The sequence below is a fragment of the Brugia malayi genome, assembly GCF_000002995.4.
Source record: "Brugia malayi strain FR3 genome assembly, contig: Bm_v4_ChrX_scaffold_001, whole genome shotgun sequence".
NCBI classification, from domain to species: domain Eukaryota; kingdom Metazoa; phylum Nematoda; class Chromadorea; order Rhabditida; family Onchocercidae; genus Brugia; species Brugia malayi.
The window spans coordinates 15,102,117-15,117,305 of NW_025062479.1; the positions used below are offsets into that span (position 1 = coordinate 15,102,117).

Below are 15,189 nucleotides of genomic sequence, written 5' to 3' on the forward strand. Positions count from 1 at the left end.
AACGTTACAAGGAAATCCAACCAGTGATTTCAACAAATGTTGAAAACTGAATATTTCATAGTGGTCCGCAACATTCCCATAGTTGGCCGTGTTTTATTCGAGCGATTATTTGTCGAATGTCGTCGGCGATATAATTGATGATAGCATGATGTCGTAGATGTGAGGACTGCGACGGTTTTGTTGTATGTTAGAGAGTTGTTATCCAGGATTACGTTTGTTACGTTTTATACGTTTAAATATATGAATATAGCAAGCAGGGCAAACGATGATTTTTTTGTTTGTGTCATCGGAAGTACATGATTGTGTACACATATTACGTTTACCTTTTATACTTAATTCTCGTGATAAGAGAAGGATGAATCTTATAAGTTCTTCAGATTCGTTGTTTCTTTCATTTAATTTCTAAAGCAATTACTAAATGCTACTTTTTCGTTAAAGTTATTTATACTGTATTGTAAGTTCCTGAAAATCTGATGTCTTTAGACACATAGTTAATAGATATTACATTCGGATGCTTCGTTATGTGACCTTTACTTTTGGTGAATAAGAATAATGTGATGTTTATAGGCAAAAATTGATTTAATTGAAGAGTGATGTCATCGAATGGGCCTTACAATTATTCATACATTTTCAAATATATTATTATCGGCGATATGGGTGTTGGCAAATCATGTTTGTTACATCAGTTCACCGAAAAGAAATGTAACTTTTTTATGATTCTCATCTGTATTTAGGTGCTTAGCCTATTGGAAACGAACATTTAAATTCATTAAATTCAAGCTTTATGAACATTTGGATTCAGTTTACTAAGCTATGTCTACAAAGCCGGGTGTGGCTTTAGATTTATTAAAAAAAAAAGATTTATTAATTCATTTTGATCATTGCAGCTATGTCCTACTGTTCTTATACAGTAGAAAAGTAGTATATGGTATTGCAAAGGCAGCTAGTTTAGTTAGGTTTTTGTAAAGGTGTTCTGCTCTATATATGTCAGACTTAAAAATTAACCTTCTTACAGATATGGAATTGTTTAAGTATTCTTTCTGTGCAGAAATCATATCCTTTTCTTTTTAAATTGTCTTGTCAAGAAATAAATGTGAAGCAGTCTCTTTCGGTTATTACAGTTATGGCCGATTGTCCTCATACAATAGGCGTTGAATTTGGAACACGTATTATCGAAGTGAGTGGACAGAAAATCAAACTGCAAATCTGGGATACAGCTGGTCAGGAAAGGTTTGAAAATTTGGTATCAGTGATGGTCCTCTCGATCTGTTGAATTTTGCCAGATTCACAGTCTATTTTGAACAAGGAGTTTTGTCACACCTAGTCAGACATTGTGAGATGACAAGTCATAATGTGTCTGAAGAAATGGAAAGTGTAGTATTAAGATCCGATAACTCTTTGCAAAATTCCTTTTACTTTGAGCTATTCTTTAGTGGGATTAATTGATATTAACTGTTGTTGATGTCTATTACTTGTGTCACATTTTCTAGATACTTGATTTTATCATCTCATTCTAGTCTTCTTGCAAAACAAAATTTTATCGTCATTAATATTTTGTCAGATTTCGAGCAGTGACTCGTTCATATTATCGGGGTGCTGCTGGTGCTTTGATGGTTTATGATATCACACGACGTTCAACTTATAATCATTTGAGCAGTTGGTTGGCAGATGCCAGAAATCTTACGCATCCAAATACGGTATTCTCACAATGTCTCCATTCTTGCAATATTCTTTGAACTTGAGTCAGTGATATTCTGAGCAAACAGTGCATCAGTAGGGTCTGTTTACCTCGTTTTCATCAGCAGTGGGCAGTCATGCAGTGCAATTCATTATCTATTATTTTTTACATCATACAGCTGCACTGTCTAAATTAGACAAATGATGTCACTCCAGTCAGTTTGATTTGCATTACTTCCTTTGCTATATACTAAGGAACCCTTGTTATTTCTAGCTTCTCTGATACTGAAAACCATGTAGCTTGAATGACCGTGTATAAGTGTAATCTATTTCTAGGTAATATTTATGATTGGTAACAAAAGTGATTTGGATGGGCAAAGGGATGTTACATTCGAGGAAGCAAAAGCCTTTGCTGATGAACATGGTTTAACTTTTTTGGAGTGCTCAGCAAAAACGTATGGATTTACATTTCTATCACATTTTTCAATATATATTTTTTATCACTGACTGAATGGCTGAATCAACGGTTGACGAAAAATGTGGTGTAGTGCCGTTTTTAAGCTATGTTATAGTATTCTTGTTGACGTCATTTTTTTTTAGTGGTGACAACGTGGAAGATGCTTTCTTGGATACGGCAAGAAAAATTTATCAGAATATCAAAGATGGCAGGTTTGTCTTGACCAAATACTCCTGTTTTACTTTATTTTATGCTGTATGTCTTACCGGTTCTTGGAGCATATATTACTTCAAAATTAATGTTAGAAAAAATAATCAACATTACTCATAATTGGGGATGGATTATAAACTAGTAATTTTACTTAATCTTTTTCTTGATTTTCAGTCTTGATTTAAATCAAGCTGACACAGGTGTTCAACCAAAACAAACTTTGCCACGTTCAACACAGTCAGCGGGACAAGAAGGCAAGAATTGTAATTGTTAGCAGAAATTTATAAATTTATACTTCCAATTATGTTTTTTTCTTCAAGCTAACTCTTTCCTGAATCATCAACAATATACGCATTCAATTAGATTCCTTTCTTTTTTTTATAGTCCACAAAGGGCAATAGATAACTTGATTTTTTTATGAATATTAGGTAAAATTGAAAGTATCATAAAAGTTCGTGTGTTAAAGAAGAGAGTCTCTTAATTTCTGGATATCACAAGGTTTCGTTGCTGTATTTAGTTTGGCTGATGTCACTAAGCATATCGTTGTCCATCCAGAGCTGATGCCGAATATGCTTGATTGGCATGTATGAGAAATGTGACATTTCAGACTAAGTAATCAAAGAAAAAACTTCTGGATCTAGCCCTCAATGAAGAAATAATCACATGTTTTACTATTTCAATCCGTATACATCCTTAGTTTTGCATATTTGGAAATTTACTGTAAATGAATATACAGAAATACAAATATAGTAGATGGCATATTCAGTAGTGAAGGTACGATTATGTGTGAGTCGCTAATGCAACTTAGCTGTGTTAACTGCTCTTATACTTGCCGTTAGTAATAACATAGAAAGTTATGAAAAGCTATGTGAATTTACTTGGGGACTTACTTTTGCTTCAAAGATTCCTAAACAGTGATTGTGCATATTCGGCGTCACTGATGTAGAGCTGCATAATTTGCATTATGTGTAATATTTGTATTTGGCGTTGTGAAACTGTTGCTATTTTTCAAAAAATAATTGTTTTTGCTTTTATCCAAAATGTATACGCTTTCTTTTTTTTTCTTCCCGTTCTGTCTTATCATCTGTGTTTCATATTAATTATTAATGCTTTTTCATCTCACTTGTTACAAACAACACGTTTTTCTTGTCTTTATCATACTGCATATAATACCCATCATATATTTTGATCTTTTCGCTAAGGCAAACAATCCCTTTGATATCTTTTTCTTTTTGTTTTTCATTCTTTCTCCCTGTTTGTATGTTACCTTCGTTCATTCGCATGTTTCATTTTACTTATTAAAAAAAGAATACATTGGGAATATTTGTACATTCTTGAAACAACTTCGTATGTTTGCATAATTTATAGAACTAGAAGGACGAGAAAGAAGTGGACAAGTGGACAAAGGCCGGCTGACCGGTTCTAATCTGTAAATTCCTTAATTTCATATTTTTATAGTTGACCAGTAATGGGGCTTTACCGATCGAGCAATTGAGCGTTGTTTTTTTAAAAAAGTTCGGCCTTTCCGCAATTCAAAGCAAATACATTTTCACTCTCGCGTCATACAGCCATTCATCACTTAAAAGCATTCCAATAACAGAAATACAAGAGGATGTTTAGCCCATCAGGTAAATCCAAATTCTTACCTATGTTATCGGACTACATTAGCTAATGCATGAAATGAATTTCAGGAACAAAATCATTGTGAGCAATAGGCATAGCCACTATTTTGGCGTAGTCTTTGCTCGATGAGGAACGATGAGGAAAAGATTCATTTGTTTCAAGATATCTATTTGAACAGAAGAAATGTAGTCCGTTGTGGTGGACTAACTCTGATAGGGCTTTAGAGAATTTTTTAGTTCCAAACTTCATATACCTATTCCCTCTTCCTCGCTGCAATTTAGTTTACTCAACGATATCATCGTAATCATAGTAGCGACTTCACACCGGTATTTATTATGAAATTAGTGAAATAAATCAAAAAAGTGAGTAAAACAACAGTATGTTCTGTTTATACGTAATAACAGCAAAAAAATTTAGTCCCCAAACATGAGTAAAAGTGTACAAAATCTTTGCACAACAAACGAAATGATAATTTCAAAATATACTTGAAGAACCTACAATATGAAATGACCTGTTCTACAAATAGGAATTATCAAACGAACAAAAACTTTCTTGGAAAAAAAAGAAAAAACCAATAAATAAAATTCAAAGGCCGGCAGTACTTCCTCTGCGCCTATGAATGATACCAGAGTTATTGCGTCGATGAAGCATACAAGGATTTTTAGTTTGCTTCACCAATCGATAACCGACAAGCTGATTCTCCTTTCGTTAGAAGACCTCAATATGTCAAGCTAGATACTGATATTTTTAAATTTGAGAAATGTGCCAATTATAACAAAGATGTGGAAAAATTGAATCTGCGTTAACAACCATACATGATCTATATAATACTGAAAAATGAAACAATTTCTGGAGTCCTACCGAACTAAATATAATGACACTACAACAAGCATAGCAAGTATACTGCAACATCAAAATGTACTCGAAGTAACCGTCTTTTTCCTATTTTGGTATGAAACTGCACTTTAAGGTTAGGATTTGCATTCAAATTTCAAATCCATGATCACAATTATGAATATTGATATAAAGTACGGTTTCCCAAACGAATTATCAGTTAGAAACAAGCAGAGAAAAGGTTATCAAATTTTAAAGAAAATTTTTCGAAGAAAAATTGGTCGAATTCTGATTCTGACAGGAACTAGGTGGTCATCTGCCGTGCATCCATTCAGATGAAAACGTTCACACAAAAGTTTCTTACACATAATGATAAAATATTGTACTTCTACCATCGTTTCTTGTAATCATCAACCGAAACACCACCGGGACCATAGGCGACCAGAAGCAACAGTCCACCAATAACTGACATTGTTTGAAAGAAATCATATTTCATGAAATCACGATAAAAACGATCTGCTGGCACTATCCACCAAGCATTCAGGTAGAGATTTAAACCAAATAGCCATATAACAAGTACAAAAGCGGAAAGCTGAAAGCATAAATGTAATTTCTTGTTATTAATAACTTCTCGTTGTACAACATAAAAAAATATTCGAACAAACATTACGAATTCCTTTTATTGGAGGTCAATCTTTCTAGAAACAGTTTTCCGAATACGCATTTCACTTTTTCTGCAATATGTTCACTTTAATATGCTTTTTCCTTCTACTACAATATATTATTTTGAAAACTTATACTTACCTTTGTTTTATATCCAACAAGCACAAGTGTCATCAAAGCTCCACCAACAACTACTTCGATAAGTTTCACAAAATTCCATTCGAAATGAATCAATGACAGGAACATGAATATGAGAAATATTCGCCCTAAAAACAAGAGAAATTGTGTTGAATTCCAGCTAATAAATTATTTTCATAATAATCTCCATCAGTACATTAATAGAAGTTAAACACGAGAAATGCTAAATTAATTTTCTTTATTCACCAAGCGAAAATGTCTTACATCACATATTTCTAGCACCATACAATGGACAGCCGTTTTTTCCAGGAAAAATATTTGAAGAATGCTGTTATTAACTTTTCGGAGGTTCATAACATTAGTTGAATCGAGAAAATAACTGCACTGTTAAAAAAAAAAAAATGTTCCAAGAAAATCCGTCCTCCTAAAAACATTGGAAACTAGCATAATCTTCACCAAATCAAGAAAGTAAGTTAAAACACTCAATTCAGAGGGTTTTCTAGCAACAACACAACTGCCTTCGGAACTCAGTAGCGTTGTGAACCTCCCAAAAGTCATAACAGCATCCTTAAAATATTATTTTCACATGTCAACTGTTTTTGGAACTGTTTTTAGATATTTTAAATTAAAATAATATTATACCAGTAAGTAACATAGCAGATTTTCCACGATTTGCATCACCAACTTGTGGAACACCAGCAAAAAGACTTCGATTTTCCTCCTGTGTTTCAGCAAACAGAAGTAGCAAGCCACCTCCAACGGCAACATTTCTACAAAAAAATTGAAGATTTATTTCCATAACCACCATTGAACGCTTTCTTTCAATAAATATTCACAAAAGAGGAATTCACTATGTGCGAACTTAAGTAAATTTAGATCAAATTTAGATCTAAAAATGAATGCGCTACATCAAATAAAAAAAATCTTACCTTGCCAAAAATTTCAAATCCCATAGTATATGATAGGCGATTGTTTGTAAAGCAACAACAGAAGCTAGTAAAATGCATGCTATGCCAACCTGAAAGTTGCCATTACTTTACAGACTATACAAATTTAAATAAACCTTTCAAAAATGCAAAAACTGACCCTTTTACGAATCATAACCATTACAACTGGAATGATCTGACCAAAAAAGTTGAACACAACGAAAAATGTAGCAAGTAACCAACCACACGACCAAGAATCCTGATAGTGAATAGTAAAAGTTTCAACTTTTATGGAAGCTTGGTAAATGCAATCCTTAATTTCCGATACTGTTTTTACTTCTCTAATGAAATATATAAACAGGCACGCCAACCATCAGCACTGCATAATAGTATATCAGTAAAGATGAGAGCAATGCAATGAATAAGTTTTCTTAATTAGTATGAATAATTTCTTGAACCCTAGTACGATAACGATTCCAACTTTCATCAAAGTCACAACACAAATGAATTCATGGTTATGTTCAAAAAATATTTCCAAAGTTTCACCTGCATAAACTGCCTTTGATCATCCCACTGGAACCACATACGGATACCATCTTCAATAAATGTTGATATAAGACAAAGCCGTGCTACATGAGGTAGAAAATGTTTTGTATGCCTCAAGATCTGAAATTGTAACTGAAATAAATAAACCATAATTACCTCATCATTTGAGTACCTACCATGTAACATTTACTCTTTTAATTAATGACCTATGAGAACAACTTTTCTGCTTTTGTGTTTATTTCTTGTTACTTTATAACCATACATTTTTTTTAATGCTGAACTTTAAAAAAAGGAAGAAATATAGATTTATTTGAATGCAGAAATTATATAAACAATATAGGGGAAAAGCTAATTCACCGATCACAATTCCTGTCTTTATTAGTAACTTCTTATCAATTAAACTGTTCAAAAAAAAAACATACATCATCTGCAGCATCTTCAGCTGCTCTCAGAAATTCACGTTGCCCACCTGTTCGAAATTGATCCATCTTTGGAATCTGAAAATATCAACTACATCAAAAAACAGAACCTCATCAATAAAACTAATTTCCAACCGAAATATGGCTGAATCTTTTTTAGAATACTTGTTCATTTCAAAAAAAAAAAAGTTTTTTCGATAGAATTAAAGAGCATACACAACGATTTCATGGATAATAAATACGAATAAAATCACATACGCTTTCATAGCTATACGTAGACATCAATGATTACTAATCGTATTAACATTTTTAGATCATACATTATCATTAATTCGCTAAGCAACATATATGCTAGCAAGAAATTTTCTTCAATACGCCAAAAACAAGAATAGTTAAATTAATTCGAAATAATTTTTACATTAATTAATTAATAATTAATCAAGCAAAAATGTCGACGCAATGTTTACCGAACCACCCAAAACCAACAATATACCATCGCTCAAACTTACTACACTACGACAATTAGACACGTCAATTACGCATACATCGAATTAAAAGAAGTTTTCTCATAGACAATCTATCGATCGGTGATGTACAAATGAAAATATTTCGGATCTTCTTTAAATTAATTTCTTGCAATGCTTTCTTTTCCTCTTTCAGTATTCTCTATTTTTCTGCTTTCTTCTAAAATATTTTGATAATTTTTAAATGCTTTTAATTTCAAAAAATTAAATCATTGCTATAACAATTCCAGCAAATTAATCATACATTTAAATTGTTTCTTTTTTCAACTTTTCATTATACAAGTGGTGATTAAATTACTGAATTGAATTAAATTAGTTAACCTTGTTGATTAAAACTAACATATACTATTAACACAAGCAAATTTTTTATAATATGGAGAAGTTAATATGACACTTATTAATTTTGAATTTTAAAAACAAAATATTATGGTTTAAGAAAAGAGGGAAAAAGTAAAACTTCCAATATAAATCATTAATTTTGCAGTCCTCGGAAAGGATGAATGTTACATCAAAGCATTGTTCAATTAATTACTTAATTCCTTATTTTTCAACTTTTTTTATAAGTAATTTCTTAAGCACATACTTATTTTCATCCTTAATTATCCCATCCATTTTCTTTTCACACTTTTTTCATTTCCATTCCTTTCTTTATTTTTAAAATTTCACAAAATTCTTATTTCACTGCAATGATGCTATCACATTTCAGAAATTGAAATAGTTATAAGGTGTCACCATGCATTAACAGAATGAAACAAATTCAAATACTAAGAAAATTTTATGAAAATAAGCTATACAGGAAAAAATTCGAGAAAATTCTTTTTAATATCATAATATTTGTTTAGTAAAACAATGGAGAGCTTCTAATTACTCAATTTTCGATTTTCAAATTAAAGTTATGTCAAAATATTAATTTAATTCAGCTGTCTAATCAAATGTTTAAAACTAGCAATATTTTCAAATAAATGGACACAAAACTAAAATTTTAAAAAGTTTTGAAATTTTTTAAAAATTTCAAGCAAAATTTAAATTTAACAGAGATTTTAAAGAAAAGAGTAGTGCTATAAGCAATTAATACACCTTATCAAATTATAAACATTGCAAATTAACTTGTAAGAACAAGTTTACACATAGAAAAAAGTTTAATAATGCAATTTACAATTAATTACTTATAACAGGAAATTAAATATGATAGCAAAAAAAGACAAAAGTGAAACTAAATGCAAAATATTCCAATTATATCGTGAATTCCATTCCTGTTAACTCAAAATCCCCAGCTATTCGAAGAGCCATATAGTCTTCATCAGGTTTTATTGTACGATGCGCAAACGTACCATAACGTTTACCATCAATAAATATCTAAAACTTTTCACCAAACTCTGTTTTTTATTTTTAAAAAAGAATAAATAATTTCGAGAGCCAACAAATGGAACTTAGCACTTTTATGTGAAATAAATAAATATAATCTGTTAAATTTATTCATTGCAATTCCATCTCATTAAAGAATAGCATGAAATTTTCAAATAATAATTCATTTTGAATAAAAACAATAAAAAAGTTCAAGTCATAAAAAACGTCTTGCAAAAAAAAAAAAAAAAAAGGATCAAAAACACTTATCAAATAGCATTCATGTAGGAAATTAATAACTATATAATTTTTTAAGTATTCTAAATTAATAAAAGATTTCACATTTAAAAATTCTAAGTAATCTATAAATATTATCATTCTCATCAATATTATAAGGAATTAAGTTAGGCTTAATATAAATTACCTGAATGGAATAAGGTGCATTATGTAAGATGATATCGGTACCAATATCCTTCTTAAATGGAAATATTCCTTCACGTTCTTCCTGTCCCCAAATGTCACCAATTTGTGCATTGCGTATTACCTCCAATAGCTAATGGCAAGTTAGATAGTTTTACAAAAAGGTAAAAGCAAAGAACTGAAAATAAATTAAAATTGAAATGCATTGAAAATAAAAATGTCTAAAATTAAAATTGATATTATTTTATTCCAAAATATTCTGCAGAAGGATAGAAAAGAAGAATAAATTTTAAAAATTAAAAAATAGCAATTAGTAATTTAAAGGACCTGCTTTTCCTTAAACCGTGGATTGAAGTGAAATAGAATATCACCATTTCTTGATACAAAGTCAATCTCGAAACGTTCACCTTTCGGAATACCATACACGTAAATTCGTTCGTCTGTAATACATCATTGATATATTTCAATCAGATATCAAACGTTATTAATTTATTTTAATTTTTTCTATTAACTTATCTTTAATTTGTTTTTAATATCATTTCCAATTAACTGTAAATAATTTAATAAATACACAAAATATATTTGAAATTTATATAAAAAAAAAAATTGAAAAATAATAAACAGTCAAAAAAAAAGTAATGAGAAAAAAATTACATCGTTATATAAATATCTAAAAGTAAATTAAACTTTGACCTTTAAAAATTTTAATTCATTAGTTGGAATTATGAAAAATTACTTCGTTCGGCAAAAAGAAAAGCATATAAAATGGAACAGAATAAATAAATAATGTAGAAACAAAATATAAGTTAATAATCTAAATAACTAAATTTACATTTATAGTGCAATATTCTTTCTTTCCTTTTTTAAAAAAATAACCTGCGCCATTTTTTTGATATTTTTCTAATTTTTTTTTTAAACTTTGTTAGCAAATTTTTTTACGTGTAAAATATCATTGTCAGCATTATTAGTCACCTAAAAATTTCATTTTTTTTTCTCCTTAAAAACTAGTCAGTTTTGACAAACGAGCGTTCTCAATAGATAACGATGTATCTTGATTAGTAAAAACAAATTTAGATATGAATTCGATATATAAATTTAAAAAAAAAAAAAAAAAAAAAAAACTTCATGCAGACCTTCAAACAAAAAAGATGAGACGATTTTTTATTAAATTAATATATTATTAACTGATAAAGTTATTAGTTTTTAGTGATAAGAATTGAGATATAAAAATCAATGTTGATATTTTATTGAATAAAAATACAATTCCTAATATCAAGATATTATACGTTAAGCTTTAAGAAATTAGTTATTCTGAATGATAAATTAATCAATGAATGGATTTTAGATGATAATATAAAATTATAATTTTATTATAAAATGATAACCTACCAGCTTTTAGATGACCACCCGGAAATTGTGTTTCAAATGGTAAAGTATAATATCGACCACCCCAATGTACACCTTTCAAAGAGATATTTCCTCGAATGGTTAAATATTCAACCGAACTGACATTTATACGAGCTTTATAAATATGAAGCTCTTTTTGATTACCAAAAATTTCCAATTTATCCTCGTGAATTCGTATACGAAGATCAAAATTATCGCCCTTTTTGAATGGATTAGATGATTTTTCTTCTTTACCCCATTTACCATTCTAAAATGATTTCATGTAAATGAAAATAAAACAATTACTAATTAATTCAAATTAATTCTTAGATCATTATTCACTGCAACATAAGATCAGATATTTCAGCACATTCGAACAGTACGACAATAGCTGAACATGAGACAATTCTTCTTTCCCTTTCTCTTTCTCTCTCTCGCTCCCTCTCACTTTCTCTTTCTCTTAAGGAAAAAAAAATTAGTGGATATTAAATTATGAAATATTTCGTTTCAAATCTTACATAGATTCAATTATCAATTGCATTATTCTATTAGTTTTCTTTTTATAAGGAAATGAAATGACAAAATAATAAATTATTATTGCATAAAATCTTATAATTAAAAGGAATTGAAAGCTTATCACATTCGAAATTAATTTAAAAATGTTTAGTTAAAAAAAAATCTCATCCGCTATTTACTGTTGTTAAAACTATCAGTGGGAATTATTAATGATAATAAATAATTTAAATTCAATATGTTAAGAATTACACTTCAAATTAACTTTTATTATATAATGTTCTAAACGTTTCATCTCTTTCCTATAGTTCTAAAAAATGATGCAAATTTTCATTGAGAGATAAACTTCAAACCTCGTAAGTGTTATAAACCAATCTGTTTTCCTTAAAATAAACTTTTATATGAAAAATGGTAGCTTTTGATGATTCGATATTTGGTGAGCCATTTAACAAATTCACTTCAAATCTATAAAATTATTTATTGATATCAATAAATATATATGAATGGATAAAATTGTTATTAAAATTTTCTATTTACATCTTACGTAATATGATACAAATTAATGTTATTTAATTTTTTTTTTTTAGTGTTACTGATAAAAGTTTATAAACTACTATTACTTATATAGTTAACCTGAATAAGTTGTTAATTTAAAAAGTATATTTTTGAGAAAATTCATTCATGCATCAGCATTTGCAAATAAGATGTTTAAACAAAAAATATACAACTTGATCCAGTAATATATCAATACTAGTTGTTTGAAGATACATTTGAAAAGTCATTCATTTTTTTGACAGGAATTAGCATAATTTCAAAACGATATTTTTTTCGATTTTTTTTTCTGTTAATTTGTTTTCTTTCATAACATTAAGCATGATAACGCATTTTATCACTGTGATTATTATCACTTACTCAGATGCATCATTTTCGATACTACCGTGAATGACAAGTGTTTGACCAGGCTGCAATTTAGCACCAAGTTTTGAAATGTATGGAACTGGAATAGCTGCGTCACCTGGATGAGCCTAAACAAGAATACTGATAAAAAGAAAAAACAAAGACTAAACTTGAATTTGATAAAATATTGATTTATTAATAAGAAATAATTATTAATTAGTAAAAGACTATCTATTTCTAATATGTATGTAATGAAATATTTGATCTAATGCAACATTTAATGAAATATTAAGAGTTAATGAAATATTTTATGTGAAAAATAACACATCTCAACTTAAATCAATCAGTTTTTTTTTTTTCATCTAAATAATTTTAAATTTTTGATTATTAATATTTAGTTTTTTTGTTTTCTTTACTATTATATTAAATATATTTTCTATTTCTTATCATTTCGAAAAAAAAGACGAAATCAGTTTAATGGATTGATTAAACGTCACATTAATACATGAAAGAATAAAGCTTTATTCATACTAGTAGAAAAAATTTTTTCCTTTTCTTTTTTTTTTAAAAAAAATTCTTTTTTAAATCAATTTAATGTCATATATATATATCTTTCGAAGTTAAAAATTGATCGGAGAACTCAAATTTTTCTTATATTATTCTTGGACTTACAACGTGGGATAAATTTATAAGCTTTTCGCATTCTTTTCGCACTTTTCGCAATATATAAAGATTTTTTCCCGAAACAAAACTTTTTATCATGCTTTTTTTTTTTTGTCTTATCATAAAAAATAGTTTCAAAAAATTGCTGAAAATAATCATTAATCAGTGATATAAACAAATTTGACAACAAGTTACAATAGTTTTAGCCTACTTACTTAAAATTTGAATACATCAGTTCCGGAGGTACCGAATTCAATTATTGCAAAGTTTCTTTAACAAATATGAGTAAAATTATTGGGGGAGTAATTAGAGAGAGAGAGAGAGCTATTATGATTACAAAAAGGAAAAGTTAATTAACAGCTTACCATCGAAATTTATTTTAACTTGAAGTTTAGTAAATTTTTGTAGTGAAATAAAATAGCTGCAATGTTGTGAGCTAGCTGGCTATAAACAAGAAAGAATAAAACTGCAAAGGAAAAGCACAGTAAGGGAGGAAGAGAAGAGAGAAAAAGAAGAAAGATTGACAATATAAACTGATTGAACGGAAAAAAAATTAATTGGTAAATATTTCAAATATAACGAATAGATAAAATAGGAGAGACATAGAAAGTAAAACATAGTAAGGAAATGAAAAAGTTAACGAAATTTGAAGATAGGAGAGAGAACGTGTACTTTCTTTAATTTTCAAAATGTGGCGTTACATAGATATGAATCGTTTTATGAATCATCAATGGTTGTTGTCAGTTAAAAAATGAGAAAGGAGCAAAAGGTTGAAGAAGGGCAAAAAAAAAATCCAAAAAATACAAAAGTACCAAAAAGAAAAATTCTTTTTTTGGTATGCATTTAATTATATTGCTAAATTTTTATTTTATATGAATTATCACACAAAATATAATTCGATTATTGTTATAAATTAACTGTGTAAAGGTTTTAAAGTTATTGGGCGAAAATGATGAGTAACTGGGTGAAGGATACAAAATAATTAAGTAATGATTATAAAAGTAGAAGAGTAAAATTGGTTTAAAACAAAGAAGCAAAAAATGAGAGCATTCATAAATTATTAATTATTTTGGTTTCAAATAGCACACAAGTAAACTGATGAACTTTTCTGGCTTAAACTTGTAAAGTATTTAAGTAGAAGTTGTGTAACTATTACATATGCTATAGCAATTGGAAAGTTTAATGTGCTATACCTATTTTTTCAAAAATTCATTTTTTTTAATTTGAGAACGAAATTTTATTACCAAATTAAATACTATAAAAAAAATAATGTTTGTTTTAATGTACAAAGAATATAAAAAAAAAATTATTGGTATAATTTTCAATATTAGTTTCATATTTTTTTTCTTTCATAACATAATTTTAAGGTTGTTTTAACTGTAGATTTGCACAGAAGCAAAATAATAGGGTTTTTTTTTTTTTTTTTTTAAAAAAAAAAAAAAAAGAAGACGCGGATAAGTCTCAATATTGAATAGTACTATTTCCTTCATTAAGTAAAAATTATGAAACTGAAAATTTGAATTAAAACAAATAAAAAGATAGAATTCATGAACATTTAATTAAACAGCATTTGCATTCTTTTTTCAAAATTTCTTATTGCCAACATTTTTAATTGCAAGAAATAATGTATTTTATTTGATTAATTTTTTTTTTTTGATTATTCCCTAATGTCAGTAAACAATTCATTCATACTTCCTCAAATTTATGAATAAAAAAATATTCCTTTTTTCTCTAAATTTTCTCATAGATTTATATAGGTGAAACTTGTTTTACTCGAATATCTATCACAAGAGTGAAAAAAAAATTTTTTTTTTCCCCTTCAATATCTGCTGAAACATAAATATCTGCTCGGACATGATCCAAGCGATTTCATATCGCCCAACTTTTTCATTTCATTGAATAGTCATGACACAATGGCGAATCTGGTGATGTGATTGTAGGTGACGTAG

The 15,189-nt window shown here is 28.5% G+C and overlaps 3 protein-coding genes across 5 annotated transcripts; 1 reads left to right on the forward strand and 2 right to left on the reverse strand.

The window, feature by feature from the left end:
- Positions 1 to 593: 593 nt before the first annotated feature.
- On the forward strand, positions 594 to 2,618 carry Bma-rab-14 (Ras-related protein Rab-14, putative; the record flags this gene model as incomplete). The annotated part of the gene is made up of 6 exons (XM_001895549.1): positions 594 to 702; positions 1,122 to 1,230; positions 1,562 to 1,697; positions 2,014 to 2,132; positions 2,278 to 2,346; positions 2,519 to 2,618. 6 exons carry the CDS (start codon positions 594 to 596, stop codon positions 2,616 to 2,618), a joined length of 642 nt encoding a protein of 213 aa, XP_001895584.1.
- A 2,571-nt stretch (positions 2,619 to 5,189) lies between these two features.
- Positions 5,190 to 7,775, reverse strand: Bm2947 (Surfeit locus protein 4 homolog, putative; the record flags this gene model as incomplete). The annotated part of the gene is made up of 8 exons (XM_001895548.2): positions 5,190 to 5,393; positions 5,606 to 5,730; positions 6,245 to 6,372; positions 6,532 to 6,620; positions 6,689 to 6,787; positions 7,075 to 7,194; positions 7,497 to 7,571; positions 7,752 to 7,775. 8 exons carry the CDS (start codon positions 7,773 to 7,775, stop codon positions 5,190 to 5,192), a joined length of 864 nt encoding a protein of 287 aa, XP_001895583.2.
- A 1,475-nt stretch (positions 7,776 to 9,250) lies between these two features.
- Positions 9,251 to 13,608, reverse strand: Bma-lec-4 (Galactoside-binding lectin family protein; the record flags this gene model as incomplete). Of its 3 annotated transcripts, none has more annotated exons than XM_043074945.1 (7): positions 9,251 to 9,373; positions 9,786 to 9,905; positions 10,109 to 10,221; positions 11,171 to 11,435; positions 12,034 to 12,145; positions 12,593 to 12,705; positions 13,606 to 13,608. In XM_043074945.1, 7 exons carry the CDS (start codon positions 13,606 to 13,608, stop codon positions 9,251 to 9,253), a joined length of 849 nt encoding a protein of 282 aa, XP_042930879.1. The 3 variants fall into 3 exon arrangements, with proteins under 3 accessions (XP_042930879.1, XP_042930878.1, XP_001895582.1); XM_043074944.1 differs by having other exon boundaries at positions 9,786 to 9,914; XM_001895547.1 differs by lacking the exon at positions 13,606 to 13,608 and adding an exon at positions 13,250 to 13,339.
- Positions 13,609 to 15,189: the final 1,581 nt, after the last annotated feature.